A 19,130-nucleotide genomic window follows, 5' to 3' on the forward strand; every position below is an offset into this window, starting at 1 on the left:
CTGAAAGATGTCCGGCCTGTCTGAGCCCTGATTCGGAGTATAGATGTTAAAGAGACAGAAAAATATGTCCTGTATTTTTGCTCCATTCTGATCACTAAAGACCTGTAAGTCACTATCTCTGTGGTGGAGATGATATTAACATCAAGCCCTGTAGAAAAGAGAAGTTCTACACCAGCAGAGACATTAGTCCCATGAGACAGAATATACTGGCCCTTCCAACACAAACCCCAGTCTGCCTCATTCTCTTAGTCGCTGTGCATTTCCTGCATGAAGAATGTCCACAATTTTCTGTGTAATCATTTCTGAAATGACTGTCCTCTTCTGTTGATTACTCAAAGAGCTGAGTAACCCTTACCTGATAGATAGATAGATAGATAGATAGATAGATAGATAGATAGATAGATAGATAGATAGATAGATAGATAGATAGATAGATAGATAGATAGATAGATGATATAAACAGGTAGAGGAAACTGTAAGAGAAAGATCACCCAGTGCAACACATTTATCATGACTTTACTTATTAAAGTCCTAATCTATTTGAACCTCTTACTTCTAAATCATCTTTCTGAGAATTGTCGTGTTTTCTCAGACAAACTTTTTTTTTCTCCATCTAACAAATCACCACTGACTATTTTCTGCAAATTCAACAAACTCAATACATTTTTCTGCAACTGGAAAATACTCAGATACATTTACAGATTTTCCAAAAGTTTTATCTAGGAAGCTATTGATTTCCTGTAGTGTGTACACATCTTCACTGTGTGACTATGAGCCTGTAACAGAGATACAATTCCTCCTCCACATCCTCACCAGCAACACTCTCCATAACACACAGCTCTTCCTCTCTCACCTTTGCACCAGCAGCCTGACTTTGGTCAGGTTAAGCTGCCGGTCCTTTCCCCCTCCTGTCTTTACTTTCCTCACTCTCTTTCTCTACTTCTGCTGCCATTCCTCCTCTGCTCCTGTTTCTCTGCCTGAAACAACTCACTTTACCCTGGCCTGACTGTCTGCCTGCCCGCTGCATCCCTCTCCTGCCTCGGGCTCAGTCGGCAGGGTGCCTCCACTCCACGGAGCAGCAGCATCTGCCAACTCAGTCTGCCTGCAAGCGATCCATTTGTGCTCCACGTCCCCACAATCAAAGCATTTCATACTGCCTTTGTTGGCATACACCGTGTAATGTCCCTCCCTGTTTCACTTTGATGGAAACCTCCAGCATCTGTGATGGATCAGTTCAAAAACATAAACACCTGTCTCCTAAAAGACTAGACATGCTTCAGCTCATCACTCTCACAGCCTTAGCCCACAGGCCAAAAGCTGGTCGCCCGCTTCCCAAAGCACTGAGACTCCAGCCCTGACACCTTGCTGGGAATGAACAGGTGAACACTGGAAACGGTGACCCAGGTGGAGAGCACTGTGAATGGAGAAGCCTGCAGACAGACACCTTACAGAGAGACGCGGATTGCTAATAACTCAACCACAAAACACTCCTGTTGGGTTTGCTTGTCTATATGGTTGATGTTTACTTTTCATGGCCGCAATATATAAAGCATAAATCTGACACAGGTTGACTGGATTAATGGAGTTAAACTAAAAGGAGTGGCTGCTGAAGAAAATCTAAAACCTACCACCTCAAGTGATGGACCAAAACCAGAGTACCAATCAATGTTGTTCTTTCAGGACAATCTACAAACTGTATGGTGGGTTATATTCTCTTCCTCTCAGTTATACATTAATGTGCATGGTTTTGACTATGTGTTCCTTATAGGTTGCTTGCACAGACAAATTAACATTATATTTCATTTTTCACTGAAATCCTATATGGCATCTTTGACATAATTTGCAGATTCAGCAGCTGTAAATGGGATTAACACACACACACACACACACACACACACACACACACACACACACACACACACACACACACACACACACACACACACACACACACACACACACACACACACACACACACACACACACTCTGTTGTTCAGGACAGACTCTCTCACTCTCTCCTTCTGTCTCCCTCACATACACGCTCACAAAGGATTAGTGTGACCGAGGATTGAACTAATCTGAAACTAATCTGGTTACTGTCCCCTTTGACTGTATATCTATTTGCATATTTGTATGAGTGTGTATGTGTACACAGCGTGAGCATGCCTTTGTGTCTTCATTTGTACACACTTATTGTGAATGCAAGTACATGAGTGTCAACCTTTGTGTGTGTGTGTTTGTGTGTGTCCAGCCAGCGAATAGCAGATTAGTATTGATCAGTTCAGATTAAATTAGTTTAGCTTGTAGCCTATTTTAGCCAACTACCTGTCGGCAATTGGACAGTAATCATGTCTGTGTATTTGTGTGTGACAGACAGATTGGAGTAAATTAATTTACCCCGTTGCAGCAACACTAGTTTAACAAACTACCTGTCAGCAGCTTCACCTCAGGGTTGATTCTCGCTGATGCTTACATACAGGTCAGTGGGTTTATTAGCTTTTGAACTTTATAGAACCTGGACCTGTAACAAATACATGTTATGTACTTGAGAATTTAGTACAGGACACAGATAATCATGTAGAAATAGTGAAAGTGAATTATTATTTATAATAGTATTCTTTATTTTATACATTAATTATTTCTTGCCATTGGGTATGTTCACAATTATGTCACTTAAATATGCCAAAAATGAGTTGCAGAGTAATGTGCACTAAAGTCAAACAAAAGAAACCCCAGTGTCTTTCTTACTGTAACAAAAAAGGATGGCAGGATTACATGACATCACAGAACTATAATAAATCATCCAGTAAAATCATAATTGTGCTGCAAACATATCTACTGTACCATATTCAAGATTACAAGGACAGAGAAAGTGACGGCGTGTGAACAAATAGTCAGTCTAGCTCAGTCTAGTTGGCTGCAGGGAAAAATAAAAAATAAAGTACAGCTTGGCTCAGTTTCACTAACATTCACAGCATCCTGTCAGGTCCTCTAAAGCAATGATATGGGTTAAAAAGATGTAAACGTTGAAATGAAACCAATTATGAATTATTATTGCAGTGCCCGTTCAGAATGGGCTGATTGTTTGGCCTCCAGCTGGTACTTCAACACATAGAAAAATGAACACAGTTGATATGTGGTGTGAATGAGTATACACCAGCAACATGAAAGAACATTCTATTATGCACAGATGATATAAATAATAGGCTCTTTAGAACTCTAATAGTAGATAAATGTTCTCATTGCAAGTAAAATAAGAGCTGCATTTAAAAACAAAATAATATGCATCGATCACATTAGGATCTTCGATTTTTCTTATTTTCTGTGTCTTCAGTTTAGATCTGAGTGGGTATTTTTGCTCCAAAGATCTGTGCTTTCTGAGCTTCACAGTCACCACAGTCTCAGAGCATTGAGACAAACCTATTTTGAACTGCCCGAGGAAGTATTTCTGTCATTTTAAACGCTTAAGTACAGTCACTATGTGTTGGGCTCAAAGAGCTTCCAGAACACAGATGACGTATGCTCAACCATGTACCTGAACACTTCCTGTGTAGACATTCACTGCTGAGCTGCTAAACATGCTGCTAACAGTATGCTTTCAACACTTGGTCAGAGTTTCCATCATTGATTAAAAACTCTGCAGTTGTCTACTTTAGAGCATTTTTCTCTGACTAGTCTCTCACCTCGTCTCTGCTCTCACCCTGACATGCAGGAGTTGGTAGATCCCTGAAGATCCACCCTGAGCAGAGTGGGCCACTAATCCCTATTGTATTCAAAGTTTATTAATGTTAAGTGTATTGCATGTCCAAATTGTACAAGCGTATTGCTGCCATGCCAGAAAAAAAAAAAAAAATCATGTTATAACGTGAAAAGTTTCACGTTATAACGTGATACTGAAACTTATTTCGTTATAATGTGAAACTCATATTTGAATGAGGCAACGGTGTGCTGAGAACGGATAGGGATGTGGCTCATTTAGATATTAAGTGTACTTCATGCTTGGATTGAGACATGACAGGATCGTGCTGTTACTGAGCACAGTGGATGATCATGTGATATGCTTACACTGAGAGGGATTTTAAAATGTATGGGGCTGTATACGGAGGGTCAGACTCATTCATCCAGCATTAAGAAGGATGAATGAGTCCTACCCTCTTATGGTAGGTTCATTCATTCATTGACGTAGGAGGAGCCACCACAGTCCACAAACACTAACACACATGTTAAGGGGAGCACAGGTTGTGGTGTGATTCCTTTTAGGGTGCCCTAAGACAGATCTCCTTAGCCTTCATGGTAGGGTGAAATGGCCAAAGCATTTTTTAACCGTAGATAGAGCCTCACAAAATGATCAGATAGAGGGTAGGTGTGCCCCTCTCCACACACCAGCAGCAGATCGTTTCATGACGCTGTGGTATACGGAGGAAGTGTGGGAGTAGGTATACAGGCAGTCCAGCTCTGCTTGAGACCAAATGTGACTTTCACAGTCATAAGTTCCACGTTATAACCATAGACTGTATATAAGAAATGGACGTAACATCCGTGACGTCACCCATTGGTTTGTGGACTGCTGCTCGGAAGCCAATAGTATCGGATCTGGGCAGCGCCATCTTGAAAATTTCAGGTGCATGCCGGGAAAAATAAATACACAGATTCTACTTATATGGGCATCAGGAGGAGCATGAGGCGCCCTCGTGAACCTGTGAACCAATCAACCTGTCAATCACGACATAGCCACGCCCTAATGCATACCCTGCTTTATCGTCAAATATAAAATCAGGGAGGACAAAATTTCACAAATGAACATCATACTGCATTGAAGAAGGCTTAAAACTAGCGATTGAGACCATAAACACATTTTGAAAACGTTTACTGAGGTTAGAAATCAAGTGAGAAGTTGGTGAATTCTCCATTGACTTGTATTGAGACGGAAGTCATTTTGACACCAAAACGGTCGCCCCCTGGTGGCCTTTTGATAGAATGCAGTTTTAAATTATTTCCTCGTTGGCATCATTGCAGAGGACCGGAACTCCCCGCCTGGTTATAACCTGATAAGTTGCACATTATAACAAGATAAGTTTCACGTTATAACAAGATAAGTTTCACGTTGTAACGTGATCCTGAAGCATTTTCATTTTTCTGGTGTGGCAGCAATATGTTTCCGTAAAATTTAACCAAAAAAAAAACAAAAAACAAAAAAAAACACTCCTTTTTTCCCACCAGTAATGCACTTACCAAGTGTGGAGTTGATCAGATGAACAGTTCAAGAGATAGTCAAAGGAAACACATACATACAAAGATTCCTAGCTTTATATAGATATTGTATAGATATTTCTGTTTCAAAAGTAATCAAATATTTATGTTGACATTTACTTTGGTAGTCAAGTATTCACCAAATTTCCGTGTATCAGTGTTGATGATGCAGACACAGTAACCCAGAGTGGGACAGCTAACCTTTTCTCAATAACATTATGTGAAACAAATGTAGCTCTTTGTGTCCTTGGAAGAAATTAAATATATGTTTACCTTCCTCACAGTTGTCTCCCTTGTATCCAGTATTGCAGATGCAGGCGCCCATAATGCATATGCCATGTCCTCCACAGTGGATGTCGATGCACTGGTTAGCTGGCACATCACATTCAGTGCCTTTCCACCCGCTGTAGCACTGGCAGCGGCCACGGGAGTACTGACCATTACCGCTGCACAGCACTGGACAGGAAGCTGGACCAGACACAAGCAGGAGAATGGATCAGTTGGACTCACTGGTTTTATAGACTGATCATTTAGACTCTTGAACCCCAAAGCTCCCCTTAAGCGTTCAAATTTGACCTTATAGTCAAAGTCAACATTTTGTTTAATTTGGGGTACATGGTCATTTGTCTATACGATTATAAAACTGTGCACAAAAGGAGTAAAATAATTAAATGTATAATTCATATGCACTTACTCATAGTGAGGTCTGGCTTATTTGCATAATAAGCGTATAGTCAAAGGAGAATGTTCATGTCTGTGAATGACAAATGACTCTTATCGTGTACTTGATGCAGTCATTTGCCACTGTCACATAACATTTTCAACTGTCCTGTGGTCAATACCAAACCTCCTAATCAGTCACTGTAAGTTGTTGGGCTGCCCCCAAATAGTTGACCAACCATTTATTGATGAGAGCAGTCTTTGTCGACAGAGTTTTCATTAGTTGGTCAGTCATAGAAATAAAAACAATTTCAAACTCCATTTGGGAGCTGCACCTTGTCAAAATTAGGTCAAAACGTAATATGGCTGGACCACGTATACAAAGCTAGAGGGCTTTTAATTTGAAATGACGGATATGGGAAGTGGTGACACATGGCGACACCCGGCTGAGGTGAAAAAAGAAGTCACACCATTGGTCAGCCACTGTCAGTCCTGTGATAACAGAAGCAGTGATTCCTCTGGAAATATCTGACAGCTTCAGAACAGTTTCCTGCTGGTTGGCTGGCAGGACAGGAGGATGAGAGATGGAAGGATTTGACAGAACTGACTGACCCACTGGACTGAAAAAGGTAACTCAGTCTCCTTGATGGATGTTCTGACAGGTTGTTAACAGGTGGCTCGCTTCATGCATGTGCTTGTAAAATAAAGATTCTAAAGAGCTTTTTTTTTCATGGTTTTGTTTCACTGTAATATAGCAGTATCAGTTCTGGAACTCAAATCATTTTCTATTGCCCAAAAAACTTTAAATTTAAATAATTAAATTAGTATCATAAAAGTTTGACTTAATGACTTGAAGTAACTATTATTTGATTATTGGTTGACTTGGAAAATATTTGGTTGGAAGCAGTCCTAGTAAGTTGTGCTACATCAAAGATCTGTCTGGTAACTGACATACATGAGAGAGAGGAAGCCCCACTCTGCTCTGCTCATCCAAACAACCACCTGCTTTAAAAAGTGTGTGTTGGGAGACGGCACTAATCCATCAAGACTGAGATCATCTATAAGTGTCACAGATTAGATTCAGCTTCTACAAGAGGCTAATATTGCAATTTATTATGCTGATCTTGTGCAGTCAGCGTGGTGTGTCCACTTTGTGATGGATAAGATGAAGTTGGATGGATTACATGCTTTTTTAGAGCTCGTCAATACTGCAGGACTGATTCTAATAAATCCACTACAGCTGACATTTCCTAAAATAAAAATGGTCAGCTATCAGTCCAAAAATAGAAAATCCATATTGGCAGAGAAAAGCCACCAGGGTATTAAGACCAAATCTCTCTACCTTCAGAGGTGAGTGATGAAGTCAGAGGTGTACTGCACTTTCTCTGAAGGCCATTCAATTGAAAATGAAGACAACTGCACTAAAGTCTCAAAATGTTCCAAAAAAAAAATCTCAATATTTAATGTCATATTTTCTAACAGGTGATAGAGAATCCCAGAACCATTGTCCCTTTAACCCTTACATACTGTTCATATTCTGACTCATAATTAGTCTCTACACCAATTCACATTCAGAAATACCCCATCAATCATTAATACATGTTTGATTAATCCTTTTATTTGGTTAATCTTGTGAAAAAGACATTCACAATCACTATTTTATGGTCCAGGAGAACATTTTATAGAATATGATGAATAAAACAATGTGTTTGAATGCACAGGACAAATGTGTACATTTGCATATATAAAAATGTGTATCAGCTAATCAAAAAATAGCAAAATGCTGTTTCCAGTTTAGTCAATTTCTGATTATTTCATCACTTTTTAATATATTTATACCTAATTAATATATTAGATTGTAAATTATTTGCAATGTTAATTCTTCCCGGAGACTTAAAGATTTTACACAGATAAAATGAATGTTTTAAAAAATTGTAATAATATATGTTGTCTTTGATTGGCTATTCCTTCATGTGATCAATCATGTGATTTGTTTTAGAACTGTTTTTAAATTTTAAATTTACAGTAAATGTGTCTTCTTCCTCACACTCAGCCAAGAACTTTTCTCCTCTTAAGTCGGCGCAGGCAGTCCACACTTCCTGCTGGGATAACAACCTCCCAACAATTACTGCCTCACTATGGGTGGCAGAGTGTTTGTGTGTGTGCGGTCTGTCATAGGTTACTTTTGGGGACAAATTTCAGACTAAGGACTGGCTAATTGACGGCTTGGAAAAAAGCAGATTTCTGGGTCAGTGGTTAAGGTTGGAGTTAGGTTAAGGTTAGGGTAAGTGTTAGGCAAGTGGTGGTGATGTTTAGGGTTTGGGTAAACCTCCAGGAAATTAATGTAAGTCTGTGTAATGTCTCCAGATGTGACCATGGTCTGCTATGTGTGTGAGTGCAACCCATCCTCATTAAATAACGGAGTTTGTCACGCTACCTCTGGCTTCTCATGCAGATGCAAAAGGTAGCTTTTGGCGTCTCTACAGTGACGCACTGAGCTTTCAGCTAATTCATATGTAGACCTATCCACAGCAATATTACATGCTCAGAGCAACTGGTGTGGTCTGGTTATGTTTAGGCACAAACACCATTTGGTTTAGGGAAAGATTGTGGTTTGGATTAAAATGATCACATGAAATGTCATCATGGGGGGAAGTGGGAAGCAAACAATGCAGCAATCTAGCCATCCATCCAACCCGATTCCTCCCAAGAAGTAAATTTTACCTTATATAATAATGACGCAGATGGGTTCACATCGGAGGTAGTTGAAAACCTGGTGCATCTCATACAGATGGTAAAAGGTAATGTGTGTGTCGCTGTCAGACACTGGTTGGCGTGACAAAGCATTGCTATTTGACACCTTGGGGATGAGAATGGGCTGGTGTATCTGTGTGTGTAGTCTGACCTAGCCTACCTTTGGTCACACATTTGGACCCTATTTTGTCATCATTTTGTGTCTAAGTGACTAATAGGTACAAGAGTTTTTGAAATTGGTTTTGTGTTGAGTGAGCAGCACAACACAATGAAGGTAAGTCTATGTAGATACCCCAAAAATGACTTAAGTGAACCTGTCTGTGTGTGTGTGTGTGTGTGTGTGTGTGTGTGTGTGTGTGTGTGTGTGTGTGTGTGTGTGTGTGTGTTTACCTCGAGAGCAGTCGGGTCCCAGAAATCCTGGAAAACAGTGACATATTCCTGAGAGACAATCTCCGTTTCCATGGCAATTCTGAGGACACTCCATAATCGACTCTGATTTGGAGACAGAGAGAGGTGGTTGAAGGGTGCAAGTTAATTGGGTAGGTTGGTAACTGTATATTTTAAAATAAATAAATAATAAATAATAAACACACACACACACACACACACACACACAAACGACAAAACACTGAGAGACTGGCCCTCTGTGGTTGCCGTAGTTACAGCCATTCAGTCCAATCAACACATTCTAACATCCAATTGCCCTGCTCTCTGCCATTTCCTGTGCATCCTAGTGGGTCGCATCAAGTGGGTAATGTTTTATATGTTGTAGATTGTTGTATAGATTGCACACTTCAAAGTCCACTTGTGCACACTCACATTATGTCGCCAATAATTCAAATACATACAGTATTCAGTCCTGCAAACACACTGCAGGGACTCACCTATAACAATAGTATTGTAAGACACTTGTTCTGTGTTGCGTCCATCGTTGTAAAACGCCAGATGCCAGATGCCTGTGTCCAGGTACTGGATGAAGCCGGCCTCGTGCACGTTCACTGAGCGTGCGTGTCGGGCTCCTCCCCCAGACTCCTCCTCGTGTCCAACAGCTAAGTATATATGTCCTGCGTCTATGTCACTGAGGGATCGCTTGTCTTTGGAAATGAGACGACTGCCATCCAGCAGCTCCACAAAGTCATACTGGAAGGTGAACATTCACAAGAATAAAACCATTACTTGAATATATTCATCATATGATTACAAAAGTGTCTTTAGACACAGTATTGTTAACTAACCATCTGTAACTAACTTTCCTCTAGCCTTAGTAATTACTAGCACAGTCAATGCTGGTCAGTCCAACTGTCTGTTTTATTACATTTAATATAAATATAAAAGATCCTCAGTGGAAGTTGATTTTGATGACCAACTTATCTTTTATCTGGAACCATTGTCAACTAAAAAAATAAAACATTTGCTCAGGAGTATTCTTGTCAAAGTTTAAATCGTGATGTTTTAGGCGACCCCTTGACCTTTCTGTATCACCACACTGAGAACAAATATCACAGGAGTATAACTGATTCTCTCTGCTTGTTATTGCTTGTGTTTGAATGACATTTAAATCTTATATGCACACAGCTAGATGACCACAGACAGCTGTAGCATCAGATAGTAGTATTAGCTCATGCTGCTGTAACACACAGTTATCTGAATAAAATGCTCTTTTTTTTCTAAGCGAAGGGTGAGTAGCCTGAAAATCATCTCCATAAAGAAATAATGGCAACTTAGATGGATTAGGTTATGACAAGGACACGCATACCCTTGTCTATTATCTGAAGTGTTAACATTAAGCTGTGACAGGGGTGGCATTGTATAACGCTGCCTTTTACAGATAAGTGGATTAGTTCCTTGATAGAAGACATGATTCACCACACAGAGATGTAAGTGTAGTCATTAAATGGACAGTTTAGGTTTGTAAGAAGCTTATCTACTTCATTATGAACAAAGAATCCATAAAGCTCTTGACCTAGACACACATACAAAGTTGCACAAGGGACTTAGGGTTCTGACATTACAGGAGGCAGAAGTTGTCAGAAGATTCAAGGAGGTTAAAAACAGCTTCATCTCTTGTTTGTTCGGCAAAGATCTCTAAAAAGACAGACGGTCAGGGCCATGAATCCCATTTGATAAGTTTTTTATCTGGATCTCATTTCAGGGACCCAGATAAAAACACTGTCCTTGTTTCAGTTTTTTTTTTTCTTTAACAGCAGACTGCTGCAAATAATTGTGCTGTGATGTTGATCCCATTTCTCCACAAGGACATCTTATTTTTTTTCTCATACTGTATGTCATCTTTTCTCTGTGTCATGGTTCATGTCAGTTTGGCAGTTTTACATCTGCGTCTTTTGCATGCTTTACTCTCCTGATTGGGGATTTCTTTTACTTGGACACATTTTCTTCCATCTTTCTTTTCCTAATGGACTCTGTTGGGAGTTTGTCCTCATCAGCTCACACTGTTTACATGCGGCAGTGCTTGGTAACTTAGGTTAGTTGATACTTGCTGAAGCTTTATGAATAAATGAACTTTAACTTGTACGTGCATGCACACCTTACCTGAGTGTGTGAGGGTGGTATGCCTTTGCGTCCATACACTCCAACAAGAGCATCTCTCTGGACGGAGATGTTGAATTTCAAGAACTGTGGTTGGTCAATATATAGCTGCGACCTCCAAAACACACCTTTGATAAAGACGACAACAAAAAGCAGCGGTTGAAATCAGTGATTTAAATATTTAAACTGTCCTAGATTATGTCCATCATTTTCCTCTCTGTATCACCTCCTGTACTCACACATAGAAAAGTCATGGAGTTTTAGATACTCCAATACTTATATATTAACCTATCACTGACACATTGGTATTGGAATGTATGTTGTCCGCTATGTGTTAATATTTTTTTTTATTATTTAAAGTTATACAGGTATCATTTGATATTTGATTCTTTTTCTTAATTCAAGTTTGATACGAACGTGTTTTTAGCTGTTTTTTCATTATTATTAAATTCACAGTGAAGTTTACTTTTGTTTACAGATGTCACTTAATACAATAAGGTTTGTTCCTAAACTGTAACATATGTCTCAATTACATATCTTTGTCACAAGTGATAACCACATTCGATGGATCATTGTATAAAAAAAAAAAAAGTGCATTCATGTATATATTCTACAAGTATATATCGGCTAATATATCGATATCATAATTGTTTTACTCCATAATATCGGTATCGGCATCGGCCCCAAAAATCCAGTATCAGTCAGGCTCTACTCACAATATGAGCACATATTTCAATGACCGTATCATACAATTATTTTACATTAAAACTATAGCATTTCAGTTTTATTTTAAGTTAACTGAAAGTAAAAACTCATTTCATTTAAATGTTTGGAAAATCAGTAAAAATAAACGTCATCTTTAGTTTGCATTGTAGGCACCCAAATGATCTACAAAGTAAAGCTCAACACTCATAATGCACAATCCTTATGATATGCCAATATTAAATTATACTTGCAACAATAAATATAAAATGCATTAATATCAATATAGAAATACATTAATGCATTAGTATATTTTTCTGTGTGAAAAATGTAACACTTGTTTCACAGTGGTACAGTGGTGTAGTAACATGGCATGACAGAGCTGTTAGTATGTGTGCATGTGTATAGAATGAACCTGGTGGGACATCTTGTATGGCTCGTCTCCCCACGTCCACCTCTCCTATGTCTATGGTGTTGTTCTCTAGAAGAAACATTTTACCTGCAGAGAGAAGAACACAGGCAGAGAGTTCAGAAAAAAACAAAACAATTATTCTATTTATTTTCTTTTTATCCATATAATGTTTTTTCTGTAATGACAAAAAAATATTAAAAAATATTATTCAACACAAAGGACTGGTTGAACAATAACTCTACTGAGGTGCTGAACTCTCCAGCAACTTTCCACATGGGCTCATTTAATCTGCAGAGTGAAACTTCAAATTGAAATTTCAACCTGACCTAAAAAGTTTTGGGTTTCTTTGTCATGAATAAAAATAATTAGCCATTTATGAAACGTATGGATACCTGCTTTTATAAAGACTATATGCTCTGGTTTATGAGTGATATCTTAGTTAGCTTTTGAGTTCTCACAGTTCTCAGATAGATATCTTGAGACAACTGAAATCACATTTTAGAATGTGGCTGCTGCACTCAGTTGTTATGTGTTGAGTTTGTAAGGGACATTATGAGTGAGTGGGTGTGTGTGTGTGTGTGTGTGTGTGTGTGTGTGTGTGTGTGTGTGTGTGTGTGTGTGAGATATGTATGGCAGTCTAGACTTTATGAGCATTTGTAACACTAGTAAGAGCTGCAACATATGACATCTTTCTTTCTCACACAACACACTTGCACTACTGGCCTCTTTATCTGTCATTCAATGTTTTGGTAATTAATGGCATTGTAATAAAACTCCCTGGTCAAGAAAGTCACACCATGTTTCTGCCTCCTCTTCAGTCTTGATTCTTTATTTCTCTCTTCAGTACTAAGCCCTCTTGTCCAAAGAGTGTGATTCTGAGTCACTCTACTTTTTGTACAAAGCGTTTTCACCTCTTGAGAGAGAGTTCATAGGTTCACATACTGTAGCTCCACATATTTAAACAGTGACCGAAGGGCAGCTCCAGAGCAGCTGAACGCTCAAGTCTCATTAAAGCATATTTGTCAATGAGAAGGAAACCTTTCAAATTTAACTCTCCATTTTTACACCATTTAAAGCCTCACAACTTCCAGGAAGTGTTCTACTTCTCTGATGTCTCATCTCCCATTAACAGTGAGGAAATGATGGTGACATATGACAGAGAGAGAACATGTGGCTTCATAAAAGCTTGATTGACAGGATGAGATGACCTACACATGAACAAACCAGGATTTAATGAAGGTGCAACAACAACTTTTACACAACATCTTTGCATTTTTATATTGTATTGATTATTATGCTTTACATTGCATTACTAATAGCTCTGCTAAGCTGTTAACCTTCCTAAACAAAGAAAGTATAACCAGTACATTCATACAGATATGTAAATATAAAAACACATCTGTTAAAATGAAACATGTATTCTCTGCTGGATGATCACTTCCATCAGAGAATCAATAAAGCCTACACAAATGCATCCACAAACATATTTTCAGCTTCCTGTGAGAAAGAGAACAGACGGTTTTACATGAGCAACAAAGCCTGAAAGGTTGGTTAGGCTTGGATTGGATCAATATTCCTTTTAATGACATCCAATTTAGTGGTATTGTGTGTTTCCTCCTCTTTCCATCTCAAGACATCACAAACATTCTCAGCTGATGTGGAGTGATCTTTATGTTTTATCCATGTGCTCAGTTGGCTCTTTAAACTACCTTGTACACTGACACTGAACAGAAATCTTACTCTTCTACTAGCTGCATATGGATTCATTTAAGAGGACAGTGCAGTGTTGCATCATGAGGAGTGTACACATTCAACACTACAGCTGGCTGAGGGAAAGGCACGTTGAATGACTTCTATTATGCATTTCTGTTTAAACTGAAATATACTGTAAACTGAAGCAAACACTTTTTTTGCCACTTAAAGTGAACATTTATCACATTCTTGGTCACTTTCCTGAAGAAAAGCTAAAAATGTGTTTAAGTAAGAACTCACCATTGTCTGTGGACACCATGAAGGTGTTGGGAGTCGTATCTCTTCCTCCTCCATTTTCAAACGCCCCATATCCCTCAGTCTCCTGAAGCTGCCAGTTGAGACCAAACAGGTGCATAGCTGTAGAGAGAGAGGAGGGGGTGGGAGCAAGAGAGGGAGAGGATGGTTAATACAGTGTGTAAAATGAAGAGGAAGAGAGCAGAAGGAGGATAAGGTGATATGCAATAAGGGGAGAAAAACAAAGTAGATAAAAAGAGAAGAAAAAGAGGCAGCATATGTTGGAGGGATAAAGAAGACAAGAAAAACTAGGTGATATGTCTATGTGGGTCACCAACAGACAATAAGAGAAAGATATGTGGATGTGTGTGTGTGTGTGTGTGTGTGTGTGTGTGTGTGTGTGTACACACTCAGGACAGTACTAAGTGTACTGAGCATTAACAGTAGCGTTCAGAGGATGTCCCATTGTCGCGGGGAGGGACAGTAAAAATAGCACACAGGACACAATGAGACGGTGTCTGGGACAACTCTGGCTCAGTAGAGAAATTTGGATGGAAATGTAAATGATTACTTTCTCGCCTTTTTAAGAACTTAATAAAGTGACATATTAATAGGGAAAATACAAAAAGCTTTTATCACGGTGCAATTTAATGTCCCCCGTATCACTGCAGGTGTTACACTGTATTTGGTGACCTTTCACATTCTCTGACCTGCCCTGATATTCATCTTACTTCTTGTGCCTAAATAAACACTGCAGGCCAAATAATCTAATGGCTCACCAAATACAGTGTATCACCTGTTGCTGCAAATGCATTGTGGGATACCCAGAGACTTTATAGCTATTGAGAGTAGAATGTGGGACAATTAGAAGAGACTGAGTAAAAAAAGTTAATTTCGGGCCCTGGTTGAAATGATGTTTTTGAAAACATGAATAACATCTACAATACTCTCAGGTTAGATACACTAAATAAATGAGCAAAGGAGCACACACACATACACATACACATACACACACACACCAGTAGGATAGATAGAGTTGAGTGTATATGCATCACTCAATTGCAATACAACACTCACATCTCTCCATCTCTTTCAGTGTGTGTGACTTCTACTTACATCTCAGTTGAGATGTAACCAGATTTTTCTGAGACCACGAAAATAAAGAAAGCAAACCATCTCAAGTTGGTGTAAACCAGACAAAAGAGAGACAACATCCAGGCCCATGAAGCCGTATTCACCATCACACCTCCTCTCACTTTCATTCCCACTCATATATTCTGCACGGAGCCTGCTGAAAAAGAGCTGCATAGCTGATGTGGCATTTTTATAATTGAAGGAGCAGAATTTGATTTTCTGCTTTGCCTCATCAATCCCACAGAATTACATACGATTTAATACCGTATAGGCAGCAGTCTGCATTTACACGTATCAGTATTACAGTCAGCCTGAGGAGACCCAGAGAGAGAACATCAACACTGGCAGCAGCATGATGCTCCACCAATTAACAAGCAGCCATGGTCATTCTTCTCTTGTGATCATTATGAAGCACCACACAAAGATCCCAGACCTAATGGTACACAACAGAACCCTACCAGGACCTGATTATAGTGAATATAATTTGGACCTGACCTGGTCTTCCTGGGAACCAAGTGGACCAGTTGAAGCTCTAAACCAGGGGTCTTCAGTTAAAATTCACTGAGGTCCAATTAGTGAAGTAGCATTGTAGTTCCATCAGCATCTGTGTCTAGTGGCTAGATTGTAGACTGTCAAATAAAGACAGTAGAATTCTAGAGTATGGCAACACCATTTATTAGTATTTACACTCAACTTTTGGGATTCAAATAAATAATAAAGTAAATAAAATAAGAATGAAAAAAGATAATTACATTTTGTTTTCTTATATCAAATAAAGATGGCACTTTAAAATAAAGTGCATTACAGAAAGCATTTGATTGTGCTTTTTAAATAAAGTGAGTCGTTTTAGCTTTTAGCTTTTACCTCACGAATGCACTGATTTGATTGGCTGATCAGTGTCACATGAGAAAGATTGGCTATGTGCAGAGGTCTGTGAGTTTCTGAGGGCCGCTTCACTTTTACAGTAATAACTGGAGAAGCTGCACCCGTTAAAATAGAAACGCTCAGCAAAATGTAACAATCCTCAATATTTCATCAGGTACAGGTCTGGGTCCAGATCTGGAGCACAGTCTGCCTATTAGTGACCTCTGATCTATAGTTTAAAGCCCCTCTAGAAAACTGCAATGTTACACTCCCCTAAAACAGTTAGAGAACAGCTGGAAAAGACCATGAGGTAGTTAAAAAAATGAAACGGTTTCAAAATGGAATAAAGTGTAGCAGCAGAAGTGATCAGTACATTTGATGGGAATGATATGACCATTATAATTTCATATTTCTTGCAAACACATCTTAGCGTAGATCTCCAGTGTGCAGCAGTCTACACTTTAAACTCAAGCACACACTGTTTAAGAATTAAAAGTCACTTTCTTTTTGCATAATCTCACCATCAACATGTCTAAAGTGATTTAGACTTTTAAAGTAGCTGTAAACTGTAAAGTTACTTTAGAAAAAAAAATCATCTTTCAATTAACTTTTAATAAAAAAACTGAACATATTTCACAGCATGTTTGAGAGAAAGTGAATGATCTATGCAACATTTTTTGTTACACTGTCATTGCATACTATAGATCCTGCTTAATTTGTAATTTAATAATTTACACCCTAATACAATGCAACTCAGATAACTTAAGAGGTGCTTTCTGAATCGCATATGATTCAAATACCATAGCTGACCGTATATGTAGATCTGGCAGTTATGGGATTCAGAAAGCAACAACAGTACCAACAGAAGTGACAGTGATATATTGATGGTTGTTATCCTAAACCAATAATTGGTGTCCTCAAATTAGATTTTTACATCTAACAAAAAAAAAGGATCAATGTGTCTCCCTGATGAATTTAGGAGCCTTTGAAAAGCAGAAATAACCATGAGACACAAATCACCTGATTATTTTTCATCTGAGAGATGTTTGATGTTGAATATGTCCCATGACAATACATGACTTAGTGATGCAGTGACCTGTCTGTGTTGGTTTAAAATGACACACACACACACACCCACACACACACACACACACACACACACACACACACACACACACACACACACACACACACACACACACACACACACACACACACACACACACACACACACAGACAGACAGAGCAGATATTAGAGTGAGAGTAGTGTCAAGGACCAATTACTGATTCAACATGGGAATATTTAGAAAGAGAAACCCCTGCAGTGCCCCCACCCCAAACACACACACACACACACACACATATATATATATACACACATGAACGCATTGCGCACACATACACACCTCTCTGCCTCATTAAATTAGAACCGTGCTGTGCCAGCCCGTTACCCACAACCCCTCCTGGTGAGGACAGGAGCAAAGGGTCATGGGAGAGTGCTGGCTAATCGACAGGAGCCTGTGTGCATTTGTGTGTGTGTGTGTGTGTGTGTGTGTGTGTGTGTGTGTCTATTTGTGATAAAGTAAGAGGATTAATGGCCATGGTAACAGTCATTCAACGTTGGTTCTCTCTAACAGAACCTTTTTAGGAAATTTGAGAATTAATAGAACATTTCAGAAAAACTGTGCATTTATAGAAGATAAGAAAGTCTACATTCAGTTTGAAAACTATAAAGCTTCTTGGTAGATGGTGATTAACAGAAACTAGAAAAAAAACATGATTGGGGCACAGGTTGCCATCAGTTTAACAATATGTCCCACTCTTCATAAAGACTAAAGAGACCTGAGGGCAGCAGAGAGTGTTGATCTTTTTAAAAGCAAACTTGAGACTGACCTTTTTAATTTGGCTTTCAATTAAATTCTATGTATTTATTTATGAATCTGTCTTTTATTTTCTATTTAAGCCTGTTTTACTAATTGAACTATTCTGTTAATTTTATTGTATTGTTTCTTCTTCATAACTCATCTTTTATGTCTGTTTTACTTCATTACTTTGACTCTTTTACTCCTCACATCTGCAGTTTTACTCACTTTATTCTATAGTGACTTATTTTATTATTTTCTTTTATATATTTGTAATATTTATTAATTAATGAATATTAATTAATTTAATTTGAAGCTGTGATGAGGAGGCAGTGGAAGCTTTTTAAAACCTCCTTGCAGCAGGTGAACTACTTGGATCGATAGAAGATGAAGTATCCTACTATGTTCAAAGCAAACCAGGAATCAACAACCCTGTGAGCACCTTCAGCCTTCACTGTGTCTGTCCAGAGGAGCAAACTGATCCCAGTTCACTCCTGTTAATCTGACACACACTGAGCGGGACCACAGCGGTGTGATTCACACAACTTGAAGGGCAGAAAATGTGTTAAGAATAAAAGAAGTTTGTTTATGAATGAGGCTGAAGACGCTGTTTAACTTCTCCTTGTGTTGAGCTCACAGTGCTGTACTCACGGATAAAGCTGTTCAAATGACTCATCCGTTAAAGAGGGTCTACTAACAATGTTAGGCAGCTAGAACTGTTGACAGAACAAAGGTTCCCATCACATAATGAGTCCCTATATAACCACAGTCCACCCACACAGGTGTTACACACATATATTGCCTGATTAGAGTCAGTGTGGGCGTTTACAGACTGTGCTTAAAAGACCATTTTCATGCAGACATTTTGACATGACATAGTGTTATTATAACTAATAGCATTAATCATCACCCTGTTCCAATTAAGTGACCCACTAAGCCACTCCACTGAGGATGCTAG

At 38.8% G+C, this 19,130-nt stretch overlaps 1 protein-coding gene across 6 annotated transcripts in view; it reads right to left on the reverse strand.

Moving 5' to 3' along the window:
• The window catches only part of tenm3 (teneurin transmembrane protein 3), a 244,749-nt gene that overhangs the window by 99,473 nt on the left and 126,146 nt on the right, over positions 1-19,130 (reverse strand). For all 6 annotated transcript variants that reach the window (XM_062427003.1, XM_062427030.1, XM_062427047.1 and 3 more), the window contains 6 exons: positions 14,319-14,435; positions 12,330-12,413; positions 11,216-11,340; positions 9,550-9,805; positions 9,056-9,157; positions 5,525-5,719 (listed from right to left, as the gene is read on the reverse strand). In XM_062427003.1, the coding sequence (XP_062282987.1) occupies positions 5,525-5,719; positions 9,056-9,157; positions 9,550-9,805; positions 11,216-11,340; positions 12,330-12,413; positions 14,319-14,435 (879 nt within the window). The remainder of the gene's footprint in view (positions 1-5,524; positions 5,720-9,055; positions 9,158-9,549; positions 9,806-11,215; positions 11,341-12,329; positions 12,414-14,318; positions 14,436-19,130) is intronic.

Source organism: Scomber scombrus, chromosome 2, assembly GCF_963691925.1.
Source record: "Scomber scombrus chromosome 2, fScoSco1.1, whole genome shotgun sequence".
In the NCBI taxonomy this organism is placed as follows: domain Eukaryota; kingdom Metazoa; phylum Chordata; class Actinopteri; order Scombriformes; family Scombridae; genus Scomber; species Scomber scombrus.